This window comes from Coregonus clupeaformis, chromosome 10 (genome assembly GCF_020615455.1).
Source record: "Coregonus clupeaformis isolate EN_2021a chromosome 10, ASM2061545v1, whole genome shotgun sequence".
NCBI lineage: Eukaryota > Metazoa > Chordata > Actinopteri > Salmoniformes > Salmonidae > Coregonus > Coregonus clupeaformis.
Window position 1 is genome coordinate 8,420,686 of NC_059201.1, and position 27,648 is coordinate 8,448,333.

Genomic DNA, 27,648 nt, shown 5'->3' on the forward strand with positions numbered 1-27,648 from the left:
TAGAGCTCAGGCCTCCTCTGACAGATACCTAGACATTTGGACTGCAAATCCCAGAATTCCCCAGTCAACCTCTATTTAATACTGGCATCTCACTACTGCTACAGTCACAGAGAAACAACAGCAACACACAGTGCACAGCTTACCTAAATGCTTACCTTGCCAGAAGAGTTAGTTGCTGATGTTTTCTATCTAAGCTCTGGCATTGATGAGGTTAATACTCTGCATGAGAAATGTTTTCTAACCGCTATGAGAAAGAAAAAAAGGACTTATCAGCGTGTTCATTTTGACCTAATAAACTCCATTCACAAGAGCGTTCCTTTTAGAAATTTGAATGTACACAAAGTGAGTCAGTTATATTAACAGTAAGATGGACACACCCTGGTTTTGTTCAGTTGTTTGGCAGTTGGTGAGTTTACTTAACAGGGCAATTTATCAGCGGCAGAATGAAAGAACAAAGTCATAATGTACAATTATTGTCCAAGGCTCTAAAGTCTGGAGAAAACTGGCATTGATCTTATCCTATGAGATTTACAACACAGTGGATGTACTGTATAAAATACTGTGCACATTTAAACGCCAAATAAAAACCTTTAAGATAAAAAAAAAACATTGTATTGAATTAAATTGTGGTAATGTGAGGGAATTATGTGTTTGAGACATAGGCTTTAATGACAACAGCACATTTGGAAACAAACAACCCCAAATGAAACAACTGGCCAGTGTATGCCTTGCAAAAACGATTGAATTGTTATTTTGAGAATGTTTACGTGAGATGGTACACTGCTGCTGACCGTCAGTGTGTGCCAGCCCTTCTGTTCTTCATCACCCTGATGACAACATGGTCTTATGCCTCTAGCCCTGGCACTGCAATCTCCCTTGGGTTGGCACACCAGGCAGCTGGAATGGGAGTGGGGGTAGGACTGGCAGGGGGCCAATCTGTGCTTTGTATCTCCATACAAAACTATGCCATGCACACACAATCTCATCTCAAGGGCCAGTGGGTGGCGTGTGACCTGGCTACTGGTCTACTGGGATGTGTATTAGTGTTTGTTTACAAACTACTGCTCACACACATGCTGGTGTGGAATCAGGAAGCAACCGTGAGGAGAGTCAACCTGGTAGTAGTGTTTTTACAGCACCCAAAACTATTCTGTAATTTTGTATTTGATGGAGAAGAGCTGTCTGTGAATTTAGAATTTTTGTTAGTTACTGTAACTATTTTCACCCACTGCAGAATGCCACAAGAGGGCACTAGAGAATTCCATTGTTACAAAAAAAAAAACGAAAAATAGTACTTACACATGCCAGCAGAGTGTTTGGACAAATTGTTGCTGTTTTACAGTTTTACAGCTGAACGGTATTAGTCTTGCATCTCACTCTGAACTCTCCCATCCCTACTGACAGTGCAAGATACAATACCTAAAAAAGCCTTGCAAATATTTAGTCATAATCCCCACTGTGTATAAATACATGTGCTGTTAGTTTCCATGCAAACAGTCAAACATATCAACAGCACTTCGGTTGATCCTCCTGCCATATATAAATGGGAATTAACTGATCCTGCTGCCATATACAGTGCCTTGCAAAAGTATTCATCCCCCTTGGCGTTTTTCCTATATTGTTGCATTACAACCTGTAATTTAAATGGATTTTTATTTGGATTTCATGTATTGGACATACACAAAATAGTCCAAATTGGTGAAGTGAAATGAAAAACGTAGCTTGTTTCAAAAAGTGGTGTGTGCATATGTATTCACCCCCTTTGCTATGAAGCCCCTAAATAAGATCTGATGCAACCAATTACCTTCAGAAGTCACATAATTAGTTAAATAAAGTCCACCTGTGTGCAATCTAAGTGCCACATGATCTCAGTGTATATATACACCTGTTCTGAAAGGCCCCAGAGTCTGCAACACCACTAAGCAAGGGGCACCACCAAGCAAGCGGCACCAAGAAGACCAAGGAGCTCTCCAAACAGGTCAGGGACAACGTTGTGGAGAAGTACAGATCAGGGTTGGGTTATAAAAAAATATATCAGAAACGTTTAACATCCCATGGAGCATCATTAAATCCATTATTTAAAAAAGGAAAGAATATGGCATCACAACCAACCTGCCAAGAGAGGGCCGCCCACCAAAACTCATGGACCAGGCAAGGAGGGCATTAATCAGAGAGGCAACAAAGAGACCAAAGATAACCCTGAAGGAGCTGCATTGAGCTTTTTGGCCATCAAGGAAAATGCCATGTCTGCCGCAAACCCAACACCTCTCATCACCCCGAGAACACCATCCCCACACTGAAGCATGGTGGTGGCAGCATCAATTGTCATGCATGTACAAGTTTTCTGTTTTTTTGTCTTATTTCTTGTTTGTTATACAATAAAATATCTTCAAAGTGGTAGGCATGTTGTGTAAATCAAATTATACAACCCCCCCAAAAATAAATTTAAATTCCAGGTTGTAAGGTAACAAAATAGGAAAAATGCCAAGGGGGGTGAATACTTTCGCAAGCCACTGTATAAGTGGGAATTTAAATGAACTGTCATGCCATTCAACAGTTGTTCTCAAGTGTTGCATCACAACTGACAATCTTCCCATTGTACCAACAGGCAACCATAAACGTGAGATACTTGCTTCGGTATAACTATTTGTATAGTCCACGTGTCAAACTCATTCCACGGAGGACTGAGTGTCTGTGGGTTTTCGCTCCACCCTTGTACTTGCTTGATGAATTAAGGTCACTTACCTCCCCTCACCTGGTTGTGAAAGGAAAAACCAAAAACCTGCAGACACTCGGCCCTCCGTTGAATAAGTTTGACACCCCTGGTATAACCCATCTGTAGATATTCCAACCCTGTTCCTGGAGAGCTACTGTCCTGTAGGTTTTCACTCCAACCCTGTTCCTGGAGAGCTACTGTCCTGTAGGTTTTCACTCCAACCCTGTTCCTGGAGAGCTACTGTCCTGTAGGTTTTCACTCCAACCCCTGTTCCTGGAGAGCTACTGTCCTGTAGGTTTTCACTCCAACCCTGTTCCTGGAGAGCTACTGTCCTGTAGGTTTTCACTCCAACCCTGTTCCTGGAGAGCTACTGTCCTGTAGGTTTTCACTCCAACCCTGTTCCTGGAGAGCTACTGTCCTGTAGGTTTTCACTCCAACCCTGTTCCTGGAGAGCTACCTTCCTATAGGTTTTCACTCCAACCCTGTTCCTGGAGAGCTACTGTCCTGTAGGTTTTCACTCCAACCCTAATCTAGCACATCTGATTCTAATAATTAGCTGGTTGATGAGCCTTATCAGGTTAGTTACAACTTGTGTTGCATTGAACACTTTCAGGAGGGTAGCTCTCCAGGAAGAGGGTTGGAGAACCCTGCTCTACAGACTATCAGTAACATTTCAACTAACTATCTACTAAACTTAGCCCTAACCTTAACCCTGATCTTAACCCTAAACATAACCCTAACCCTAACATTAACCTTTACCCCTAACCCTTACTCTAAACCTAACACTAACTTTAGCAAGCAGTTGCTTATCAACAGATAGTTTGTTGATAATATGATCATCTGTAGAGCATCTATCCGACCTATCCAGATAAAGTGTTTTGCTTCTTTTCTGCACAAATAAAACTAAAATAGACAACAACAAAAAGAAAGACGCATAATAATCATCTTCAATTTATTTTGGTCCAATGCAGATTTACTTCCACATAAATACAGGCCTGTTATGTGAAGCGATATCTGGTGGAGCTCCATGACAGGTGGTGGTTTTCACTGTCCAGATATATCACAGTCCAATAACCATGGCAGATGTATCATTCTAGAACCACTGTTGGCATAGTAAACCTCTGTGAATATTACATTTTTATTTTTATTTCACCTTTATTTAACCAGGTAAGCCAGTTGAGAACAAGTTCTCATTTACAACTGCGACCTGGCCAAGATAAAGCAAAGCATTGCGATAAAAACAACAACACAGAGTTACATATGGGGTAAAACAAAACATAAAGTCAAAAATACAACAGAAAATATATATACAGTGTGTGCAAATGTAGCAAGTTATGGAGGTAAGGCAATAAATAGGCTATAGTGCAAAATAATTACAATTAATATTAACACTGGAATGATAGATGTGCAAGAGATGATGTGCAAATAGAGATACTGGGGTGCAAATGAGCAAAATAAATAACAATATGGGGATGAGGTAGTTGGGTGGGCTAATTTCAGATGGGCTGTGTACAGGTGCAGTGATCGGTAAGGTGCTCTGACAACTGATGCTTAAAGTTAGTGAGGGAGATAAGAGTCTCCAGCTTCAGAGATTTTTGCAATTCGTTCCAGTCATTGGCAGCAGAGAACTGGAAGGAATGGCGGCCAAAGGAGGTGTTGGCTTTGGGGATGACCAGTGAGATATACAGTGGGGGAAAAAAGTATTTAGTCAGCCACCAATTGTGCAAGTTCTCCCACTTAAAAAGATGAGAGAGGCCTGTAATTTTCATCATAAGTACACGTCAACTATGACAGACAAATTGAGAGAAAAAAAATCCAGAAAATCACATTGTAGGATTTTTAATGAATTTATTTGCAAATTATGGTGGAAAATAAGTATTTGGTCACCTACAAACAAGCAAGATTTCTGGCTCTCACAGACCTGTAAATTCTTCTTTAAGAGGCTCCTCTGTCCTCCACTCGTTACCTGTATTAATGGCACCTGTTTGAACTTGTTATCAGTATAAAACACAAATTATCTGTTTAGTGTGTTAACACACTATTGGTGGTTTGTTGTGACCAAGTGTTGGTGCTAAACTGTGTGTTATTGGATGCTAGCATGCTAGTTAGCTATGGTGTCATAGTTAGCTAGCTGAATAAAGTGGGTTGAGTCTATTCCTTGAAACATTGAACCGCTGTGGTTCACAACAATTCTGATTTCTAAAGGTGGAAGTTGGGAGAGTTTTTGTTCGGGTGGTTCAGTGAAACAATTATAGTTTCTGAGGTGGAAGTTTTGGTGAGGGAGGCCCTGCTCTCTCCTCTCCCAGATGTTTAGTTCATTTCATTCCGATCTCCTCTGCATTATTGTAGCCATTTGCTACAGCCTGTCAACTATGCCTCTGCCTATCCCTGTTCTCTCCTCTCTGCACAGGCTACACAAACGCCTCACACCGCGTGGCTGCTGCCTCTCTAACCTGGTGGTCCCTGCACGCACCCCACACCTGGAGTTCCAGGTCTCAGGCAGCCTCTGGAACTGCCGTTCTGCTGCCAACAAAGCTGACTTCATCCCAGCCTATGCTAACCTCCAGTCCCTCGACTTCCTGGCGCTGACGGAAACATGGATTACCACTGAAAACACTGCTACTCCTACTGCTCTCTCCTCGTCTGACCATGTGTTCTCGCATACCCCGAGAGCATCTGGTCAGAGGGGGTGGTGGCACAGGAATCCTCATCTCTCCCAAGTGGACATTCTCAATTTTTCCCCTAACCCATCTGTCTATCTCCTCATTTGAATTCCATGCTGTCACAGTCACTAGCCCATTTAAGCTTAATATCCTTGTCATCTATCGCCCTCCAGGTTCCCTTGGAGAGTTCATCAATGAGCTTGACGCCTTGATAAGTTCCTTTCCTGAGGATGGCTCACCCCTCACAGTTTTGGGGGATTTCAACCTCCCTACGTCCACATTTGACTCATTTCTCTCTGCCTCCTTCTTTCCACTCCTCTCCTCTTTTGACCTCACCCTCTCACCGCCCCCCTACTCACAAGGCAGGCAATACGCTTGACCTCATCTTTACTAGATGCTGCTCTTCTACTAATCTCACTGCAACTCCCTCCATGTCTCCGACCACTACTTTGTTTCCTTTTCTCTCTCGCTCTCCTCCAACACTACTCACTCTGCCCCTACACAGATGGTAATGCGCCGCCGCAACCTTCGCTCTCTCTCTCCCACTACTCTCTCCTCTTCCATCCTATCATCTCTTCCCTCTGCTCAATCCTTCTCCCTCCAATCTCCTGATTCTGCCTCCTCAACCCTCCTCTCCTCCCTTTCTACATCCTTTGACTCTCTGTGTCCCCTATCCTCCCGGCCGGCTCGGTCCTCCCCTCCAGCTCCGTGGCTTGATGACTCATTGCGAGCTCACAGAACAGAGCTCCGGGCAGCGGAGCGGAAATGGAAGAAAACTAAACTCCCTGCCGACCTGGCATCTTTTCACTCCCTCCTCTCTACATTTTCTTCATCTGTTTCTGCTGCTAAGGCCACTTTCTACCACTCTAAATTCCAAGCATCTGCCTCTAACCCTAGGAAGCTCTTTGCCACATTTTCCTCCCTGCTGAATCCCCCCACTTTGAAAAGAAGGTTGACGACATCCGATCCTCGTTTGTTAAGTCTAATGACACTGCTGGTCCTACTCACACTGCCCTACCCTATGCTCTGACTTCTTTCTCCCCTCTCTCTCCAGATAAAATCCTGCGACTTGTGACTGCAGGCCGCCCAACAACCTGCCCGCTTGACCCCATCCCCTCCTCTCTTCTCCAGACCATCTCCGGTGACCTTCTCCCCTACCTCACCTCGCTGATCAACTCATCCTTGACCGCTGGCCATGTCCCTTCCGTCTTCAAGAGAGCGAGAGTTGCACCCCTTCTCAAAAAACCAACACTCGATCCCACTGATGTCAACAACTACAGACCAGTATCCCTTCTTTCTTTTCTTTCCAAAACTATTGAGCGTGCCGTCTTTAGCCAACTCTCTTGCTATCTCTCTCAGAATGACCTTCTTGATCCAAACCAGTCAGGTTTCAGGACTGGTCATTCAACTGAGACTGCTCTTCTCTGTGTCACGGAGGCTCTCCGCACTGCTAAAGCTAACTCTCTCTCCTCTGCTCTTGTCCTTCTAGACCTGTCTGCTGCCTTTGATACTGTGAACCATCAGATCCTCCTCTCCACCCTCTCCGAGCTGGGCATCTCCGGCGCGGCTCACTCCTGGATTGCGTCCTACCTGACCGGTCGCTCCTACCAAGTGGCGTTGCGAGAAGCTGTCTCCGCACCATGTGCTCTCACCACTGGTGTCCCCCAGGGCTCAGTTCTAGGCCCTCTCCTATTCTCCCTATACACCAAGTCACTTGGCTCTATCATATCCTCACATGGCCTCTCCTATCATTGCTACGCTGACGATACACAACTAATCTTCTCCTTTCCCCCTTCTGATAACCAGGTGGCGAATCGCATCTCTGCATGTCTGGCAGACATATCAGTATGGATGACGGATCACCACCTCAAGCTGAACCCTGGCAAGACGGAGCTGCTCTTCCTCCCGGGGAAGGACTGCCCGTTCCATGATCTCGCCATCACGGTTGACAACTCCGTTGTGTCCTCCTCCCAGAGTGCGAAGAGCCTTGGCGTGACCCTGGACAACACCCTGTCGTTCTCCGCTAACATCAAGGCGGTGACCCGATCCTGCAGGTTCATGCTCTACAACATTCGGAGAGTACGACCCTGCCTTACACAGGAAGCGGCACAGGTCCTAATCCAGGCACTTGTCATCTCCCGTCTGGATTACTGCAACTCGCTGTTGGCTGGCCTCCCTGCCTGTGCCATTAAACCCCTACAACTCATCCAGAATGCCGCAGCCCGTCTGGTGTTCAACCTTCCCAAGTTCTCTCACGTCACCCCCCTCCTCCGCACACTCCACTGGCTTCCAGTTGAAGCTCGCATCCGTTACAAGACCATGGTGCTTGCCTATGGAGCAGTGAGGGGAACGGCACCTCCGTACCTTCGGGCTCTGATCAGTCCCTACACCCAAACGAGGGCATTGCGTTCATCCACCTCTGGCCTGCTGGCTCCCCTTCCTCTGCGGAAGCATAGTTCCCGCTCAGCCCAGTCAAAACTGTTCGCTGCTCTGGCACCCCAATGGTGGAACAAGCTCCCTCACGACGCCAGGACAGCGGAGTCACTCACCACCTTCCGGAGACATTTGAAACCCCACCTCTTTAAAGAATACCTGGTATAGGATAAAGTAATCCTTCAGCCTCCACCACCCCCCCAAAAAAAAAGAAAAAAAAAGTGTAAAGTGGTTATCCCACTGGCTATAGGGTGAATGCACCAATTTGTAAGTCGCTCTGGATAAGAGCGTCTGCTAAATGATGTAAATGTGCCCTTGAGCAAGGCACTTGACCCTAATTGCTCCTGTAAGTCGCTCTGGATAAGAGCGTCTGCTAAATGACTAAAATGTAAAAAATGTAAATAAAAGACACCTGTCCACAATCTCAAACAGTCACACTCCAAACTCCACTATGGCCAAGACCAAAGAGCTGTCAAAGGACACCAGAAACAAAATTGTAGACCTGCACCAGGCTGGGAAGACTGAATTTGCAATAGGTAAGCAGCTTGGTTTGAAGAAATCAACTGTGGGAGCAATTATTAGGAAATGGAAGACATACAAGACCACTGATAATCTCCCTCAATCTGGGGCTCCACGCAAGATCTCACCCTGTGGGGTCAAAATGATCACAAGAACGGTGAGCAAAAATCCCAGAACCACACGGGGGGACCTAGTGAATGACCTGCAGAGAGCTGGGACCAAAGTAACAAAGCCTACCATCAGTAACACACTACGTCGCCAGGGACTCAAATCCTGCAGTGCCAGACGTGTCCCCCTGCTTAAGCCAGTACATGTCCAGGCCCATCTGAAGTTTGCTAGAGTGCATTTGGATGATCCAGAAGAGGATTGGGAGAATGTCATATGGTCAGATGAAACCAAAATATTACTTTTTGGTAAAAACTCAACTCGTCGTGTTTGGAGGACAAATAATGCTGAGTTGCATCCAAAGAACACCATACCTACTGTGAAGCATGGGGGTAGAAACATCATGCTTTGGGGCTGTTTTTCTGCAAAGAGACCAGGACGACTGATCCGTGTAAAGGAAAGAATGAATGGGGCCATGTATCGTGAGATTTTGAGTGAAAACCTCCTTCCATCAGCAAGGGCATTGAAGATGAAACGTGGCTGGGTCTTTCAGCATGACAATGATCCCAAACACACCGCCCGGGCAACGAAGGAGTGGCTTCGTAAGAAGCATTTCAAGGTCCTGGAGTGGCCTAGCCAGTCTCCAGATCTCAACCCCATAGAAAATCTTTGGAGGGACTTGAAAGTCTGTGTTGCCCAGCGACAGCCCCAAAACATCACTGCTCTAGAGGAGATCTGCATGGAGGAATGGGCCAAAATACCAGCAACAGTGTGTGAAAACCTTGTGAAGACTTACAGAAAATGTTTGACCTGTGTCATTGCCAACAAAGGGTATATAACAAAGTATTGAGAAACTTTTGTTATTGACCAAATACTTATTTTCCACCATAATTTGCAAATAAATTCATAAAAAATCCTACAATGTGATTTTCTGGATTTTTCTGCCTCATTTTGTCCGTCATAGTTGACGTGTACCTATGATGAAAATTACAGGCCTCTCTCATCTTTTTAAGTGGGAGAACTTGCACAATTGGTGGCTGACTAAATGCTTTTTTTCCCCACTGTACCTGCTGGAGCGCATACTACGGGTGGGTGTTGCTATGGTGACCAATGAGCTAAGATAAGGCCGGGATTTGAACCACAGCAATGGCCAGTGATTCAAGTGGCAAGATAGATAGAGAGTGGGAGTGTGGTGTTAGAAAATGCACCTGTCCGGCCTCCCGAGTGGCGCAGCGGTCTAAAGCACTGCATCGCTGTGCTAGAGGCGTCACTACAGACCCTGGTTCGATCCCAGGCTGTGTCGCAGCCGGCCGCGACCGGGAGACCCATGAGGGGGTGCAATTGGCCCAGCGTCGTCAGTGTTAGGGGAGGGTTTGGCCGGCCAGGATGTCCTTGTCCCATCGCGCTTTAGAGACTCCTGTGGCGGGCCGGGAGCATGCATGCTGACTTCGGTCCCCAGCTGTACGGTGTTTCCTCCGACACATTGGTGCTGCTGGCTTCCGGGTTAAGCGAGCAGTGTATCAAGAAGCAGTGCGGCTTGTCGGGGTCGTGTTTCGTAGGATGCATGGCTCACGACCTTCGCCTCTCCCGAGTCTGTAGGGGAGCTGCCGCGATGGGACAAGACTAACTCTGGAGGTCCCACTTAGCCCTGCCGGGATATTGAAACAGATGTATAGTCTAGCTAAGAATGGTTTTGGATATTACGAAAAAGGGGGGGGAAAGAACATGCACCTAACCAACCAATCTTTATTGTTATGATTTAAACAGAGGCTATATAAACTTGGATGAACATCTTTTGACTTGAGACGTTGAAGTTTGTCATTAATGGTCTCCTCACTTGATTTTCTTCATGTGGTGAGAGAGAAAAGCGTGCCATTCTATGATCTCGCTCTCTCTCTCTGCTCTGATAGACATGAGCCTGCAACGCTCATCTCTCCAGCGTTGAACTTCTTAATTTATTTCCTTATAGAATCATAGCTGCAGAAAAAGTGCTGGAGGTGCTGCAGCACCCTTGATACATTGAAATACATTTGCCAAAGTTATAGAATTACTGCTTTCTGTTCAGAAATAAATGAAATAGTTCTGAATACTGCACCAGGAGTAGGCTGATCATTTAGCCACAGAGGATCAATAGCTTATAGCCTAGCTGTGGATTGTGTGTATCCCAATCACAAGGCATTCCTACAGTCGGGAACGCGCAGAAATCTGTCAGTGAACAGCATGAAGCCAAAACAGGCCATTGCAGTTTTTCAAATATAATAGCGGGAAAACACAGGTTAGAAAGCAAATGGATCCTGCTGAAAAGAGAAGACTAATCTGTCTTTAGGCTGCCAAGTTATCAACTTTACAAATAAAATAAAACATTAAATGATCATGGATACATGAATGACTGAGCAAATAATCTGCCAGCTGGACAGGGTAGACTTGGACAGTGGGAGAGATGACCAGTTGATTGCAGATGGAGTAATTCTACATGCATAATAGATATCTGAAACAAACTGAGGTAAACTGAACAGGAACCTCCAAAACCCCTTTATAACTTATAAATCACATTTCCAAATATATCCCCATTACACATGCTGTTATATTTGAAGACCTCCTTATCCTTCACAATCACACACTGACATTTTTACGGAATATTCTATGTGTGGCTCATAAATTTGCTGAATATGTCGTTGTCTATTTTGATGTTCCTCTATAAATCAAAGGAATGAGGAAAATAAAAGGGTCATTTGAAAAATGATTATTAAAACAAGAGAGAGATAAGCTTTTGCTACTGGCGCATCGGCCAATGAGTGAGCTGCACATCATTTGGCGAGTCAGTGAAAGTGGAAAGCTTTTTTTAGGACTATAATTTTCTCCCAATATTGTACAATATGTGTGTCTCCACACACCTAGGCCTGGGCTATTGATAGATTCAAGACAATGTCGTTTTTATTCAACTCAGATTCTCAGTTTGTCGGTGTCAAAGTAGCCTGTCATTTCGATCCTTTGTGAGGTATTAAAAAAGATTCTGATAAAGTCTGCAGTCATCTAAAATGATGTAGAATTGCATGAAATGCATTTATAAAAGTCCAACATTTTCCCGGACCCTAGGCTACACATTATTTTCCCTGTGTGTGCAACTTCTGCAAGCGCCTGAACTCTACTGTTCTATGCCAGTACGCAAAAGTGATGATAATCACTTTTTGTTCCGGCACCTCTCAATTTACAAATTAAGTACTGACAGCAACCAAACTGCCTGCAAAACCTCTCTCATTACCAGCCAACAGAGAACATAGCAACCAAACTGCCTGCAGAATCTCTCTCATTACCAACCAACAGAGAACACAAACCAAACTGCCTGCAAAATCTCTCTCATTACCAGCCAACAGAGAACACAGCAACCAAACTGCCTGCAGAATCTCTCTCATTGCCAGCCAACAGAGAACACAGCAACCAAACTGCCAGCAGAACCAACCTATTGGATCACTTAGCAAAACTCCATCATGTAGTCTGAATAGAGTAAAATACAGAGCTACGTTCATTTGGACAACTTCCTCCACGTACTTTTCATTGCTGGCTGTTGTCAGTCACCGTGACTGAGTTAAGATAACAACGTCCAGCCCCCAACATCCCTAACCAAAAGTATGACTGGAAAGTTCAGCATTATAAGCAGTGGATTAGGGAGACCACCCCTATGGCGTGTGTGTGTGTGTTCTATTTAGGGGTCCTAGTGACGAGCAGGAAGGACAATGGGAGGCTGAGTTAAATACTCTGATGCATTCATCTCCGCAGCACTCTGAGCCTCTACGGAACGTCTCCCACCTCAGCACAGGAAGGTAAGACACAACTCCTCTCTCATTCTGATATTGAGGAGACAATACTTAGAACTTTTCTGTATTCTTTGAATTTGAGGTTCAGGTATAATTGCAGAACATTATTAATTGTATTATCATAATTTTCTGTCTATTTCAGTATGTAGAATATCGGCCAGTATTGAGTAATTTACTATTTATTTTAGTTTTGAGATATTTTGAAAACATCTTAGATACTATTTACGTAAGGGCAAAATTAAACTGTAAATCAGAAGCATATCTAAAAAATCCCATTTAATGGATAGGCCTCTAAGAAAAATCTGGAATTAAATTATAGGTTTTCCGTCTTTTCTTTTTACTATTAATTTGTTTGGGAAATTAATTTTGGAATTTCAGGTTTCCAACTGATTTGAGTTTTCCAATTTCTCTTTTGATCTAATGAATTGTATTTTATTTGTGGGATTTGACTGTGGCAATAAAGATTTGACTCAGACAATAAATCCCAACAGAATTAAAGAAGTTGTACAGGTTTTTAATGTTTTATAGTTATTCCCATAACCTCTAACTATTCCACATCGGTTTCATATTACTAATCATTCACACTGGGTTCCTATCTAAACTGGACACTGCGACATTCCTTATGGAATTGGAAATTCTAATAAAGAACCTCTAAATTCCAACCTCCTGGTCCCTTTAAGGAGAAGGCAGCCAGACAGGTCTATTTGTGGAGCGTTATCCAGTAGAAATGAGCAGGAGAAAGCTGGGATCGTTATCTGTCTGGAATAGTTACCATGCCAGGGCCGATGCACGCCTCTCCCCCTGTCTGCCATCACTTTATTATCTGGGGGAGAGCCATTGTCAGCAGAAGGGGGATGGGCCACGGTCTCCAGGCTCCAGACCCCAGGCTCCATAACACAGGCTACAGACCACAGACTCCAGACCCCAGGCCAGAGAGTCAGATGTAGTATTAGGGTCTGGTTAAGTAGACCACTTGGAGCCCTGAGTGACCACTTTTAACCTGCTGATAATGTACTGTAGTAGGTGTTGAATAACAACCATGATAATGTACTGTAGTAGGTGGAGAATAACAACCATGATAATGTACTGTAGTAGGTGGAGAATAACAACCATGATAATGTACTGTAGTAGGTGGAGAATAACAGCCGTGATAATGTACTGTAGTAGATGGAGAATAACAACTGTGATAATGTACTGTAGTAGGTGGAAAATAACAACCATAATAATGTACTGTATTAGGTGGAGAATAACAACCATGATAATGTACTATAGTAGGTGGAGAATAGAATAACAACCATGATAATATACTGTAGTAGGTGGAGAATAACAACCATAATAATGTACTGCAGTAGGTGGAGAATAACAACCTTGATATTGTACTGTAGTAGGTGGAGGATAACAACCATGATAATGTACTGTAGTAGGTGGAGAATAACAACTGTGATAATGTACTGTAGTAGGTGGAGAATAACAACTGTGATATTGTACTGTAGTAGGTGGAGAATAACAACTGTGATAATGTACTGTAGTAGGTGGAGAATAACAACCGTGATAATGTACTGTAGTAGGTGGAGAATAACAACCTTGCTAATGTACTGTAGTAGGTGGAGAATAACATCCGTGATAATGTACTGTAGTAGGTGGAGAATAACATCCGTGATAATGTCCTGTAGTATGTGGAGAATAACAACTGTGATAATGTACTGTAGTAGGTGGAGAATAACAACCATGATAATGTCTGTAGTAGGTGGAGAATAACAACCTTGATAATGTACTGTAGTAGGTGGAGAATAACAACCATAATAATGTACTGTAGTAGGTGGAGAATAACAACCTTGATAATGTACTGTAGTAGGTGGAGAATAACACCATGATAATGTACTGTAGTAGGTGGAGAATAACAACCATAATAATGTACTGTAGTAGGTGGAGAATAACAACCTTGATAATGTACTATAGTAGGTGGAGAATAGAATAACAACCATGATAATATACTGTAGTAGGTGGAGAATAACAACCATAATAATGTACTGTAGTAGGTGGAGAATAACAACCTTGATAATGTACTGTAGTAGGTGGAGAATAACAACCTTGATAATGTACTATAGTAGGTGGAGAATAGAATAACAACCATGATAATATACTGTAGTAGGTGGAGAATAACAACCATAATAATGTACTGTAGTAGGTGGAGAATAACAACCTTGATAATGTCTGTAGTAGGTGGAGAATAACAACCATGATAATGTACTATAGTAGGTGGAGAATAGAATAACAACCATGATAATATACTGTAGTAGGTGGAGAATAACAACCATAATAATGTACTGTAGTAGGTGGAGAATAACAACCTTGATAATGTCTGTAGTAGGTGGAGAATAACAACCTTGATAATGTACTGTAGTAGGTGGAGAATAACAACCTTGATAATGTACTATAGTAGGTGGATAATAGAATAACAACCATGATAATATACTGTAGTAGGTGGAGAAAAACAACCATAATAATGTACTGTAGTAGGTGGAGAATAACAACCATAATAATGTACTGTAGTAGGTGGAGAATAACAACTGTGATAATGTACTGTAGTGGCTAGATTGTAAACAACTAAATTATGTACGAATGGGTCACTGTAGTTCATTTAACCAAAGGAATTAATAACCAGAAATCTGTTAAACTTTTGTTGTTTTTCAGTCATATTACATGGGTATGATAGATAATTTTCATAAAGTTGACAATATACTGTAGAATCATCCAATTGCTTTGTATATCAATCCATTGAAAGCTATGATGATGTATCAAGGGAATTGAAATGGGAGGCCTAATTACAGTAGACTAATGGTGTCTGTCATCAAGCACTTCAGAAACAAGAGGTTTTCTTTTTGTCTTCTAGGGAAATCTACATTGCCGAGATGCCGGATCAAGTGTAAGTATATCATGTTTCTGTTTTCTTTTCCAGCAGACCCCTTTAAGAGAAGGGTCAGACAGCACATGGCAGTTATCTTTAGAAACACTAGCAATGACTGCCTGATAAATTCTGTCTGCCACTTTGGGAAGTATTTCAGATACTTTATCTCTTATGCTAAATGACGTTTACACTAAAATGTGTGTTTTTTCTTTACAGACAAGAGGTAAGATCTCTAATTGCATTACATAAATGCTGATAAACTCTGATTAATTGAGACATTATTATACTGTCAATCACAATTTGACTATAACTAAATTAATCAAATTGATTTAATATTTTTGAAGCAAAAGTTGAAGATCTCTGCCTCCCGTAAGATCATGCTTAAGGTGAGTCTATAGCCACACGATGATTACAGCAATAACCCTGGACTGTTTGACAACTACCTCAGTCATATGAGGCAATACATTTTCAAAACTGAAATGTGTTTTCAGAGCTTAATGGTGGCCAAGGCGAAGGAAGAGATGGAGCAGGAGACTGTGGATAAAGAGGAGGAGAAGGAGAGGTATCTGGCAGAGAGAGCTCCTCCCTTACAGACAGGTGGCTTGTCCTTTGCTGAGCTCCAGGTACACCCTTCCATACATGCATTCAGTAAACCTGTTGACTGTTTATTGTTCTGGGTGCTGGGTACCTCATTGCTAATTCTAATTTCCCCAACAGGAGTTATGTCAGGAGTTACATGCCAAGGTTGATGTGGTGGATGAGGAGCGATATGACATTGAAGCCAAAGTCATGCACAACACCAGAGAGGTAAGGTAGCCTACATGGTGCTGCTTGAAACATTAAGTACAAGACCAAAAGTATGTGGACAACTGCTCGTCGAACATCTCATTCCAAAATCATGGGCATTAATATGGAATTGGTCCGCCCTTTGCTGCTATAACAGCCTCCACTTCTGGGAAGACTTTCCACTAGATTTGGAACATTGCTGCTGAGACTTGCTTCCATTTCGCCACAAGAGCATTAGTGAGGTCGGGCACTGATGTTGGGCGATTAGGCCTGGCTCGCAGTCGGCGTTCCAACTCATCCCAAAGGTGTTCGATGGGGTTGAGGTCAGGGCTCAGGCCAGTCAAGTTCTTCCACATCGATCTTGACAAACCATTTCTGTATGGACCTCATTTTGTGCACGAGGGCATTGTCATGCTGAAACAGGAAAGGGCCTTCCACAAACTGTTGCCACAAAGTTGGACGCACAGAATCACCTTAAATGTAATTGTATGCGGTAGCGTTAAGATTTCCCTTCACTGGAACTAAGGGGCCTAGGCTGAACCATGAAAAACAGCCCCAGAACATTATACCTCCTCCACCAAACTTTACAGTTGGCACTGTGCATTCGGGCAGGTAGCGTTCTCCTGGCATCCGCCAAACCCAGATTAGTCCGTCGGACTGCTAGATGGTGAAGCGTGATTCATCACTCCAGAGAACACATTTCCACTGCTCCAGAGTCCAATGGCGGCGAGCTTGACACCACTCCAGCCGACGCTTGGCATTGCCCATGGTGATCTTAGGTTGATCTTAGCCGCTGCTCGGCCATGGAAACCCATTACATGAAGCTCCCGACAAACAGTTATTGTGCTGATGTTGCTTCCAGAGGCAGTTTGGAACTCGGTAGTGAGAGGCAGTCCCTAACACTTTGCGGCTGAGCCACTGTTGCTCCTAGACGTTTCCACTTCACAATAACAGCACTTACAGTTGACCGGGGCAGCTCTAGCAGGTAAGAAATTTGACAAACTGACTTGTTGGAAAGGTGGCATCCTATGACGGGGCCACGTTGAAAGTCACTGAGCTCTTCAGTAAGGCCATTCTACTGCCAGTGTTTGTCTATGGAGATTGCATGGCTCTGTGCTCTATTTTATACACCTGTCAGCAATGGGTGTGGCTGAAATAGCCGAATCCATTAATTTGAAGGGGTGTCCACATGCTTTTGTATACTGAACAAAAATATAAACGCAACATGCAACAATTTCAAAGATTTTACTGAGTTACAGTTCACATAAGGAAATCAGTCACTTCAAATTAATAAAATAGGCCATAATCTATGGATTTCACATGACTGGGAGTACAGATATGCATCTGTTGGTCACAGATACCTATATATTTTTTTTTTATAAGTAGGGGTGTGGATCAGAAAACCAGTCAGTATCTGGTGTGACCACCATTTGGCTCATGCAGGGCGACACATCTCCTTCACATAGAGTTGATCAGGCTGTTGATTGTGGCCTGTGGAATGTTGTCCCACTCCTCTTCAATGGCTGTGCTAAGTTGCTGGATATTGGCGGGAACTGGAAGACGCTGTCATACACATCGATCCAGAGCATCCCAAACATGCTCAATGGGTGACATGTCTGGTGAGTATCGAGACCATGAAAAACTGGGACAGTTTCAGCTTCCAGGAATTGTGTACAGATCCTTGCGACATGGGGCTGTGCATTATCATGCTGAAACATGAGGTGATTGCGGTGGATGAATGGCACGACAATGGGCCTCAGGATCCCATACCATAACCCCACCGCCATGGGGCACTCTGTTCACAACGCTGACATCAGCAAACTGCTCGCCCACACAACGCCATACTCGTGGTCTGTGGTTGTGAGGCCGGTTGGACGTGCTGCCAAATTCTCTAAAACGACGTTGGAGGCAGCTTATGGTAGAGAAATCAACATTAAATTCTCTGGCAACAGCTCTGGTGGACATTCCTGCAGTCAGCATGTCAATTGCACACTCCCTCAAAACTTGAGACATCTGTGGCATTGTGTTTTGTGACAAAACTGCACATTTTAGAGTGGCCTTTTATTGTCCCCAGCACAAGGTGCACCTGTGTAATGATCATACTTTTTAGTCCGCTTCTTGATATGCCATAGCTGTCAGGTGGATAGATTATCTTGGCAAAGGAGAAATGCTCGCTAACAGGGATGTAAAGACATTTGTGCAAAACACATTTGTGTAAAACAGTGTACCTTCTGAATGTAGTCCATGTACCCACGGAATGGTCGCCTCCAAGGGTTAACCTTAAAGATGGTTTAGTCTGAGATGATTGATTGATTTTATTTGTCAAAAAATAATAATAATAATCGCCGGGATTGCACAATAAAGTCTGATACTTATTTCCATTGTGGTCCCAGATGCCCATAAATATTGAAACTTTAGTTTTATCTCTATGATTGTCCACCTCTTCTGTCCCACAGATCAAGGACCTGAACATCAAGGTTCTGGACCTCAGGGGGAAGTTCAAGCGGCCCAACCTGAGGAGGGTGAGGGTCTCTGCTGACGCCATCCTGCGCTCCCTTCTGGGCTCCAAACACAAGGTCTCAATGGACCTCCGGACAAACCTCAAGTCAGTCAAGAAGGAGGACACAGAGAAGGTATGTTAGCCCTGGTAGATTTAGTGGGTCCTCATCAGACCAAAGGTAGTAAATAATAGTGTAAAGAAAAGGCTGTCCTGCTCCTCTCCTCTCTACCTAACTTTCCCTCACAGTCCCTTCAGTTTCCCTTAAGTCACGCAAGTTTGGCTGGCGACCGAGTTTTCAGTGTTTATTTTAAAGAAGTGATCTTTGTGTGTGCTAATGTGTGGTGGTGAACTATAGAATGAAACTCTGGATTTGGAACATCTGATTGGTTCTTGGTTCTTGGAGTGCGGTCAGACCAAAGTAGAGTTAAGAGCGTTAAGTCACTAGTGGGTGAAGGCATCTACAGCCAACCGCTTAGACGGATCCAGCTAGAAGTTTTTACATGGCCCATTAAATCACCGGATTCTGACCTGTTACAGTTGAGATGTTGAGGTGCCCCTAACAGGAGCCTGTGAGTCTTGCCAAGAGACGCCTGTCACCACCCACAACCCACAAAACGGTCATGCACCTGAGGAAGATGAGCTGCGAGGCCCTACACAACTCTCTCATCTAAGAGACTACCAGCCCTACTCCAGGCCCCGTCTCCAGTTGGGAGCTGCAGAGGAAATATGAGGGCCTGCGTCATGAGCAAGAAGAGCTCAGGATGGCGTACTTTAGGCCCTGCCGGCCTGAGTCACCGCCGCGGGAGCGCCGTTACTGCCGCTACTCTCCTGACCCCGGCTAGAGCAATCGTCACCGCCATGGGAGTGCCATCACTGCCGATACTCCCCAAGTTGGCCCTGCTACTCCTCTGAGAGACACTACTCCCTCCTGGTCTGAGCGTTCACCACCCTCACCGGACCATTGAGACCCCCACTACGTCCCCAGCTATTCAACAGATCGTCGTCACTCCAGGCCCCCCCGGCTGGAGCCTACGTCGTATCTACCAGAGTGTCGGGAGAGCCACTTCCCCCCGAGGTGATCCAGCCACTCTTCCGACTGACGTCCTTCTAGGCCCCCCTGACCAGAGGCAGCATCCATTCCACTTCTGCTCCCCAGAGCGGCCTAGCTCCCCAGCAGATGAAGACAACTCCAGAGTGCACAGTCCACCACACCAAGGTCTGCACCCCCCTCAGCCAGAACCTTGACTAGCCATAGTTAAGGAGACTCCCACTCCAGTCGTGGAGCCACAGCCAGCCGCAGCCATGGGGCCTGTTCTGGTTGCCGTTGTGGACTCGCCCTCTCCTCCCTGTGAGGAGATCATGCTAGTCGAGACAGATGCTCGGGTGCCCGAGGTTTGACTGTCTGCTGCCCTGAAACCTTCAGCCAGAATAACTTCACCTGATCTCCCTCAGGAGCCCCTCCTTGCTCCTGGCCCAGAGCCCAAGCCCGCAGTGGATTCTTCGTCTGCTCCTAGGATGGAGCAACAGCCTGCAGCTACTGCAGAGGTCAAGTACAGCCCAGACGTTGGGGCCTCTCCAGTCACGGCCTGGTGGGATCAGCCCTGGCCTGTCTTAGAAGTACACACTGCCGCTGTCAAGTCCCAGCCTGTGGTCACAAGGCCTCAGACCACTCATGCTGGTGCGGCCCTGTCGGCTCCTGCCTGGTGTGACCTGCCGGTCCCAGGCCTGGGGTCCCTGCTGGTCCCGCCTGCTAGCACCCTGCTAGCTCCAGCCTCGAGGACCCCAATACCTCCAGATCTTCCAGACCTTGCATCAGGGGACCCTCCAGTCCTTTCCATGGGGGACATGCCAGACATCGCCCCAGTTGACCCACCAGAAGGCACCTTTGATATCTCCCCTGACCTAGACGTAGGGTCAGAGTTCCCTGCCTCCCTCATGGGGTTTAAGTTCCCTACCTCCCTCATGGGATTTACATTTCCTGCCTTCCCGGTAGGTCCAGTCTATCCTGCCCCCCTCAGTAGGTCAAGAGTATCCCGGCCCATCGGTAGATCAGATGTATCCTGCTCCCCCAGTAGGCTCTGAGTTTCCGGCCGTACCCGGTCGTCAGTCTCTAGCCCTAGTTGCAGGTTCACGCTGGTCTGACTTAGGTTCCCGGACTCCTACCACTACCATACTGCTAGGACCCCAGTCCTCTGTCGTTCTAGGGCCACAGTTCCCTGTACTAGTAGCCCCTAAGTTTGTTGCTCTGCCAGGCCCTAGGTATCCTACCCAGCTAGGGCCCACATTCGCTTTGTCATCAGGTATGAAGTATCCTGCCCTGCACAGACTGCAGACCCCTGCCTTATTGGGTACGCAGCATCCTAGCCCACCAGGCTTAGAGCCCCCTGCCATGCTAGGCCTTAAGTTAGCTGGCCCGTTTGCAGGTCTGCAGTCTCCTGCCCTGCTTGGATTTCAGCCCCCTGCCTTCATTGCTTTGCAGTTGCTTATCCCGCCAGGTTTAGAGCCCTCTGCCCTGCCAGGCTCTAAGTTAGGTGCCCTGTCTGTAGATCTGCAGTCTCTTGCCCTGGTCAGATCACAGCCCCCTGCCTTAGTTGGTAGGTAGTTGCCTATACTGCCAGGTTTAGAGCCTCCTGCCCAGCTAGGCCTCAAGTTTGCTGTACTAGGCTCGCTGTCTCCAGACACAGTCAGTCCACATATCCCTAGTCCACCAGGCTTAGAGCATCCTGCCTTGCTGGGACACAAATTACATGCGCTAGGTTCTCAGTCCTCAGCCCTTGTCTGCCCTCAGTCCCTAGCACTAGGTCCTTAGTCTCCAGCTACAATAGGTCTGCTGTCTCCAGCATTAGTCAGCCCTCAGTCTCTAGCCCAGGTGGGTCATCAGGTTCCTGTCCTGCTAGGCTCAAAGGTACCCGTTTCTCCAGTAGGCCCAGAGCTCTACTGCTCTCCTAGCCCTCAGTTCTTTCCCCTGGCAGTTCCAGTGTCACTTTCCCTATCAGGTTCAGGATCGTTTTCCCTCTCAGGTTCAGAGTCAGTTTCCCTCTCAGGTCCAGAGTCAGTTTCCCTGTCAGGTCCAGAGTCAGTTTCCTTGTCAGGTCCACAGTCAGTTTCCCTGTCAGGTCCAGACTCAATTTCCCTGGCAGGTTCAGAGTCAGTTACCCTGCCAGGTCCAGAGTGAGTTTCCCTTTCAGGTCCGGAGTCAGTTTCCCTGTCAGGCCTAGTTGGCCCTCAGTCCACTGCTCCACCAGGCTATAGGTTCTCTGCCCCACTAGGTCTGCAGCCTCTAACCTCAGGTTCAGAGTCAGTTACCCTGCCAGGTCCAGAGTGAGTTTCCCTTTCAGGTCCGGAGTCAGTTTCCCTGTCAGGCCTAGTTGGCCCTCAGTCCACTGCTCCACCAGGCTATAGGTTCTCTGCCCCACTAGGTCTGCAGCCTCTAACCTCAGTTGCTCCACAGCCCCCAGCCTCAGTTTGCAAACAGTCAGCTCCCTCAGTGCTACATGCCAAACATCCTGCCCTAGTTCTAGGCCCTTGGTCTCCCGTCCCGCTATACCCAGAGTTATCTGCTCCTCTAGGTGTGCAGTCCCTGCCCCTAGTCAGTTTGCAGCTCTCAGCCTCAACCGGCACCCAGTCGCCTATACTAGCGCTAGGCTACAAGTTCCCTGCCCTGCTAGGCCCTCAGCTCCCTGACCTAGGGGACCCACTCTTCCCTGATCCGGGGGGCCTGCTGTCTCTAGTTCTGGGGGGGCCGCCTGCCTTGGGCGACCCTCAGCCCTTCCCAAGTGGGAGGCCACCTGACCTCGTCTCTGGGGCCCAGCCGGCCCCTGCCTCCAGATCCCTGTTGATCCTAGCCCATGGGTCCCCACCTGCTCTACCATGGGAGCCATCGCTTTCAGCAGTGGTGAAAGAGTCACCAGCCTCAGCCGCAGCCAGTGAGATGACAGTTGTGGCTGGCATACCACATTTCTCTGACGCAGTAGGAGAGCCACCTACTTCAGCTGTGGCCAGCCTACGGCATTGTACTCAGCGTCCAAGGATGGGGCCCAACTGCCCTGCACCAGCTGAGTTAGAGGGCCCTCCGCCACCCGCGTGGCATTCCATGGGGCGGCCCAGGACTGTCCCTGCAACTCTGTGTACCTCCCTAAGCCCTGCCTGTCCTGCCGGGTAAGATTAGGCATGCTAGGACCAAGCTCCCCCTTCGAGGCCTGTGGCTTTTCAGAGACTTTGGCCTTTTAAGTGCTGTGGCCCCCATTAGAGACTGTGCCATTTAGGTTAGAGGCCTTTTCATGGATGTTAATATTTCCATAAGAAATATTGTGGCGGCTGTAAAAACATGTTTTAAAATGCCGTCCTGCTGCTCTCCTCTCTACCTAAGTTTCCCTCACAGTCCCGTCAGTTTCGCTTCAGTCCCTTTAGTTTGGCTGTTCATCCTACCTTAGTTAGCCCTCACCCATAAATAATATAAATAATATGCCATTTAGCAGACGCTTTTATCCAAAGCGACTTACAGTCATGCGTGCATACATTTTTTGTGTATGGGTGGTCCCGGGGATCGAACCCACTACCTTGGCGTTACAAGCGCCGTGCTCTACCCATCATAGCCCTGCCATTTCCAACCAATCAGAGCACTTGGAAATGCGCATCCGGACACTGCACCTATCACGCCCTGACCTATAGACTCTAGTTAGTTTGGTCAGGGTGTGAATATATGTGTGGGTTTTTCTATGTTTCTATTTCTATGTTTGGCCGGGTGTGATTCCCAATCAGAGGCAGCTGTCGCTCGTTGTCTCTGATTGGGGATCATACTTAGGCAGCCAGTTCTCCTGCCTGTGTTGTGGGATCTTGTTTGTGTTCTGTGTTTGGCTTGTTAGTGTATAGCCTTCCGACGTCACGTTTTGTTGTTTATTGTTTTGTTTATTGTTTAATACACATGTATTCATTTCACGCTGTGCCTCGGTCTGACCCGTTCTTCAACGACCGTGACAGAAGATCCCACCAAAAATGGACAAAGCAGCGTGCCCAGGAGCAGACATCCTGGACTCAGGTGGGGAAGTCATTTTGGACTTGGGAGGAGATATTGGCTGGTGGAGGACCCTGGGCGAAGGAGGAAGCCCAGGCAGGAGTGGAGCAACGGCAACACAGAAGGCGCCGGCCGAGGAGGAAGCCCGAGAGACAGTCCCAATAATTTTTTTGGGGGGGGCTAAAAGGGTGGTCGGGGAGCGACAGAGAAGACCACTGCACTCGTGGGGGCTCAGGGAGAGTCCTCACGGGAGGAGGACTGGGCGCGGAGAGTGAAAGACTGGTACTGTCGGAGATCTCTAACATCAGTTCCCAGTCCGGTACACCTCGTGCCTGCGTCTCGCACCAAGCTAGTGGTGCGTGTTCCCAGTCCGGTAAGGCCCGTGCCTGCTCCTCACACCAAACTAGTGGTGCGTGTCGCCAGCCCAGTACGCCCCGTACCTGCTCCCCGCACCAAGCCAGTGGTGCGTGATCCCAGTCCGGCCCGGCCCGTTCCTGCTCCTCGCAGCAGACCTGTGGTGCGTGTTCCCAGTCCGGTACGGCCCGTGCCTGCTACTCGCACCAAGCCAGTGGTGCGTGTTCCCAGTCCAGTACGGCCCGTCCCTGCTCCTCGCACCAAACCAGTGGTGCGTGTCGCCAGCCCGGTACGCCCCGTACCTGCTCCCCACACCAAGCCAGTGGTGCGTGTTCCCAGTCCGGCCCGGCCCATTCCTGCTCCTCGCACCAAGCCAGTGGTGCGTATTCCCAGTCCGGTACGGCCCGTGCCTGCTCCCCGCACCAAGCCAGTGGTGCGTGTCGCCAGTCCGGCCCGGCCTGTTCCTCTTCCTCGCACCAAGCCAGTGGTGCGTGTTCCCAGTCCGGCCCAGCCTGTACCTGCTCCTCGCACCAGACCAGTGGTGAGTGTTCCCAGTCCGGCCCGGCACGTTCCTGCTCCTCGCTCCAGACCAATGGTGCGTGTTCCCAGTCCGGCCCGGCCCGTTCCAGCTCCTCGCACCAGGCCAGTGGTGCGTGTTCCCAGTCCTGCCCGGCCCGTTCCTGCTCCTCGCACCAGACCAGTGGTGCGTGTTCCCAGTCTGGTCCGGCCCGTGCCTGCTCCCCGCACCAAGCCAGTGGTGCGTGTCGCCAGTCCGGCCCGGCCTGTTCCTCTTCCTCGCACCAAGCCAGTGTGCGTGTTCCCAGTCCGGCCCGTACCTGCTCCTCGCACCAGACCAGTGGTGAGTGTTCCCAGTCTGGCCCGGCCCGTTCCTGCTCCTCGCACCAGACCAGTGGTGCGTGTTCCCAGTCCGGCCCGGCCCATTCCTGCTCCTCGCGCCAGACCAGTGGTGCGTGTTCCCAGTCCGGTCCGGCCCGTGCCTGCTCCTCGCACCAGACCAGTGGTGCGTGTTCCCAGTCCGATCCGGCCCGTGCCTGCTCCTCGCACCAGACCAGTGGTGCGTGTTCCCAGTCCGGTCTGGTCCGTGTCTGCTCCTCGCACCAGACCAGGGGTGCGTGTTTCCAGTCCGGCACGGCCCGTGCTCGTTCCACCGGGGCCTAGTCCAGCACCGGTCAGCTGCTCCACTCCGGAGCCTGAGCAGTCTGCTCCACCGGTGCCAAGTCCAGCTCCGGTCAGCAGCTCCACTCCGGAGCCAGAGCAGTCCGCTCCACCAGTGCCAAGTCCAGCTCCGGTCAGCTGCTCCACTCCGGAGCCAGAGCATTCCCCTCCACCGGGGTCCAGTCCAGCTCCGGTCAGCTGCTCCACTCCGGAGCTAGAGCAGTCCGCTCCACCGGTGTCCAGTTCAGCTCCGGTCAGCGGCTCCACTCCGGAGCTAGAGCAGTCCGCTCCACCGGTGTCCAATTCAGCTCCGGTCAGCGGCTCCACTCCGGGTCCAGACGTCAGCCCCTCTCTAGGTTCGGAGTCTCCCACACCAGGGTCCGGACAGGGATCGGTGCATCGTGGGAGGACTGAGAGGGGAAGCTCCGCGTTGAGGTCCAGACCGGTCCGGGGTGCAACGCGGAGTCAGTAAGGGAGGAGATGTCACGCCCGGAGCCGGAGCCGGAGCCGCCACCGAGGCTGGAAGCCCACCCGGACCCTCCCCTGTTAAGTCAGGTTTGTGCGGCCGGAGTCTGCACCTTTGGGGGTGGGGTACTCTCACGCCCTGACCTATAGACTCTAGTTAGTTTGGTCAGGGTGTGAATATATGTGGGGGTTTTTCTATGTTTCTATTTCTATGTTTGGCCGGGTGTGATTCCCAATCAGAGGCAGCTGTCGCTCGTTGTCTCTGATTGGGGATCATACTTAGGCAGCCAGTTTTCCTGCCTGTGTTGTGGGATCTTGTTTGTGTTCGGTGTTTGGCTTGTTAGTGTATAGCCTTCCGACGTCACGTTTCGTTGTTTATTGTTTTGTTTATTGTTTAATAAACATGTATGCATTTCACGCTGCACCTTGGTCTGACCCGTTCTTCAACGACCGTGACAGCACCGGTCCACTCAGGTCAGAGTGTTACCGTCGTCTGAAGAGAGAAGATGCACGTTTTCTGAGGACTTTTTATTGTCGACAGTAACACGAATGTCTGAATGTTGTGCGTGTATCGAAATGTAAGTTGCAGTGGGGTTTATTGGGGTTTTTACATGCTGTGTAATAATAGGTAATTACCACTAATTACTTAAAGTTACTTTGATACGTTTCAGCCATATGTTCTACTGTATGGCTGTAACTATTCATTAATGTTAGAATTGCCAATACTGCTTTGCGTATTGTTTATCGTATGGAGTATTATTCTGTACTGCCATAAGTCTTATTATTACAATGGTTGCACAAGTACTTTTGCAGAAGTTGTTTAATTGTTGTATTGATAAACATAGTATTGTATGCACATGCTACAGCAGCGTTGTCCATAGTGCTCTTTGTTAAGGTGTTTTATTGTGCTGCCATGGGCAGGCCTCTAGAGTCATCCCAGATGGTTCCTGGAGCTTGCTCATGCACAGAGTAATTTACGACCCTGAGGGGCCAGGGCAGATCAGATAAGATCTCAGCCCTGGAGATTCTCACACCAGGCTGGAGAGAGAGTGCCATACATCTTGTCCCCTTCTCAAGCCAAGTAATTAGTTTCTCTCTCTCCAAGAGGTGAATGTTTAGGTTTATGTTTATATTGATGCTGTGTTTATAGCCCTTTGTAGACGTGTTATAAGAATATTGCCATTTATTCATGTACATCTATATTGCATAGTTATAACCCTTAACTAATACTGCCTTATACAACCACAACAATAAGATTCCAAGTCATTTGGATTAACCACACATAAAGAACTACCTTCAATGGAAGCAGATGTGTCCATGCTTGTGTATGTGTGTGTGTGTGTGTGGTGGTGACTATCAAGAGAGTAATGGGCTTCAACATGGTGTTCTGACCGGACAACACTGTAGTGAGCAGAACCTAAGCAATCAGCATAAGTTAATAACGGGTAAGGGCATTCACAGCCGACCGCGCAGACCAGCTCCAGCTAGCCGTTTTTACAAATAGTGTGATGCAATGATTACTTTTGCTATTATTTTTTTATAATATACTGTCTGGAGTTTTGTTTCAGATTAGGTCAATATTTCCCTCAGTCTGTACATAAATGACAGGATCTAACAGTTTGTTCTTGTAACTTGAAGCTGACATCCTACTGTCATGATATTGACTGCCATTGTGTGTGCGCTTTGCAGGAGAAGACAGTGGAGGTCAGTGACTGGAGGAAGAACGTGGAGGCCATGTCTGGCATGGAGGGGAGGAAGAAGATGTTTGACGCAGCCAAAGGCCCCGCTCCGTAGACACAGAAGAGAATACTCAACATTTGGATACCTTGTTTCGTGTTTCTTTCATTTTTATTAGTCCTGGACATTCCAAATGTACGAATGGTTTGCCTTTTTATCTCTTGTGAGTGTATCTGCTTCATGTTTCGGTGCCATTAATAACATTGTTTTATTCTTTGTTCAGCGTGGCTTATATAGTACAAACTGTAAGCTAATGGCAATTGTATGTTATTTTGTTATGGGTGAAAAATGGCATGAAGACAATTTCTGCTTTAACCTTACCGATAATATTGGCCTGAGAATAAATGATAAAGTAAAGTAAGCCAGTCTTACTTTAAAGCTGTAGATAATGTAGATGTTTTGCTTGCTGGCTTATCCTTCTACTACAAAAAAATATGATTATTTATGCGAATGTGTT

The 27,648-nt window shown here is 47.2% G+C and overlaps 1 protein-coding gene across 1 annotated transcript; it reads left to right on the forward strand.

The window, feature by feature from the left end:
* The first annotated feature begins 12,180 nt into the window (after positions 1 to 12,180).
* On the forward strand, positions 12,181 to 27,613 carry LOC121574911 (troponin I, slow skeletal muscle). The gene is made up of 8 exons (XM_041887586.1): positions 12,181 to 12,257; positions 15,145 to 15,177; positions 15,376 to 15,382; positions 15,504 to 15,545; positions 15,651 to 15,782; positions 15,877 to 15,966; positions 18,402 to 18,578; positions 27,144 to 27,613. The coding sequence occupies exons 1-8, from the start codon at positions 12,196 to 12,198 to the stop codon at positions 27,246 to 27,248; spliced, it is 648 nt and encodes a 215-aa protein (XP_041743520.1). The 5' UTR covers positions 12,181 to 12,195; the 3' UTR covers positions 27,249 to 27,613.
* Positions 27,614 to 27,648: the final 35 nt, after the last annotated feature.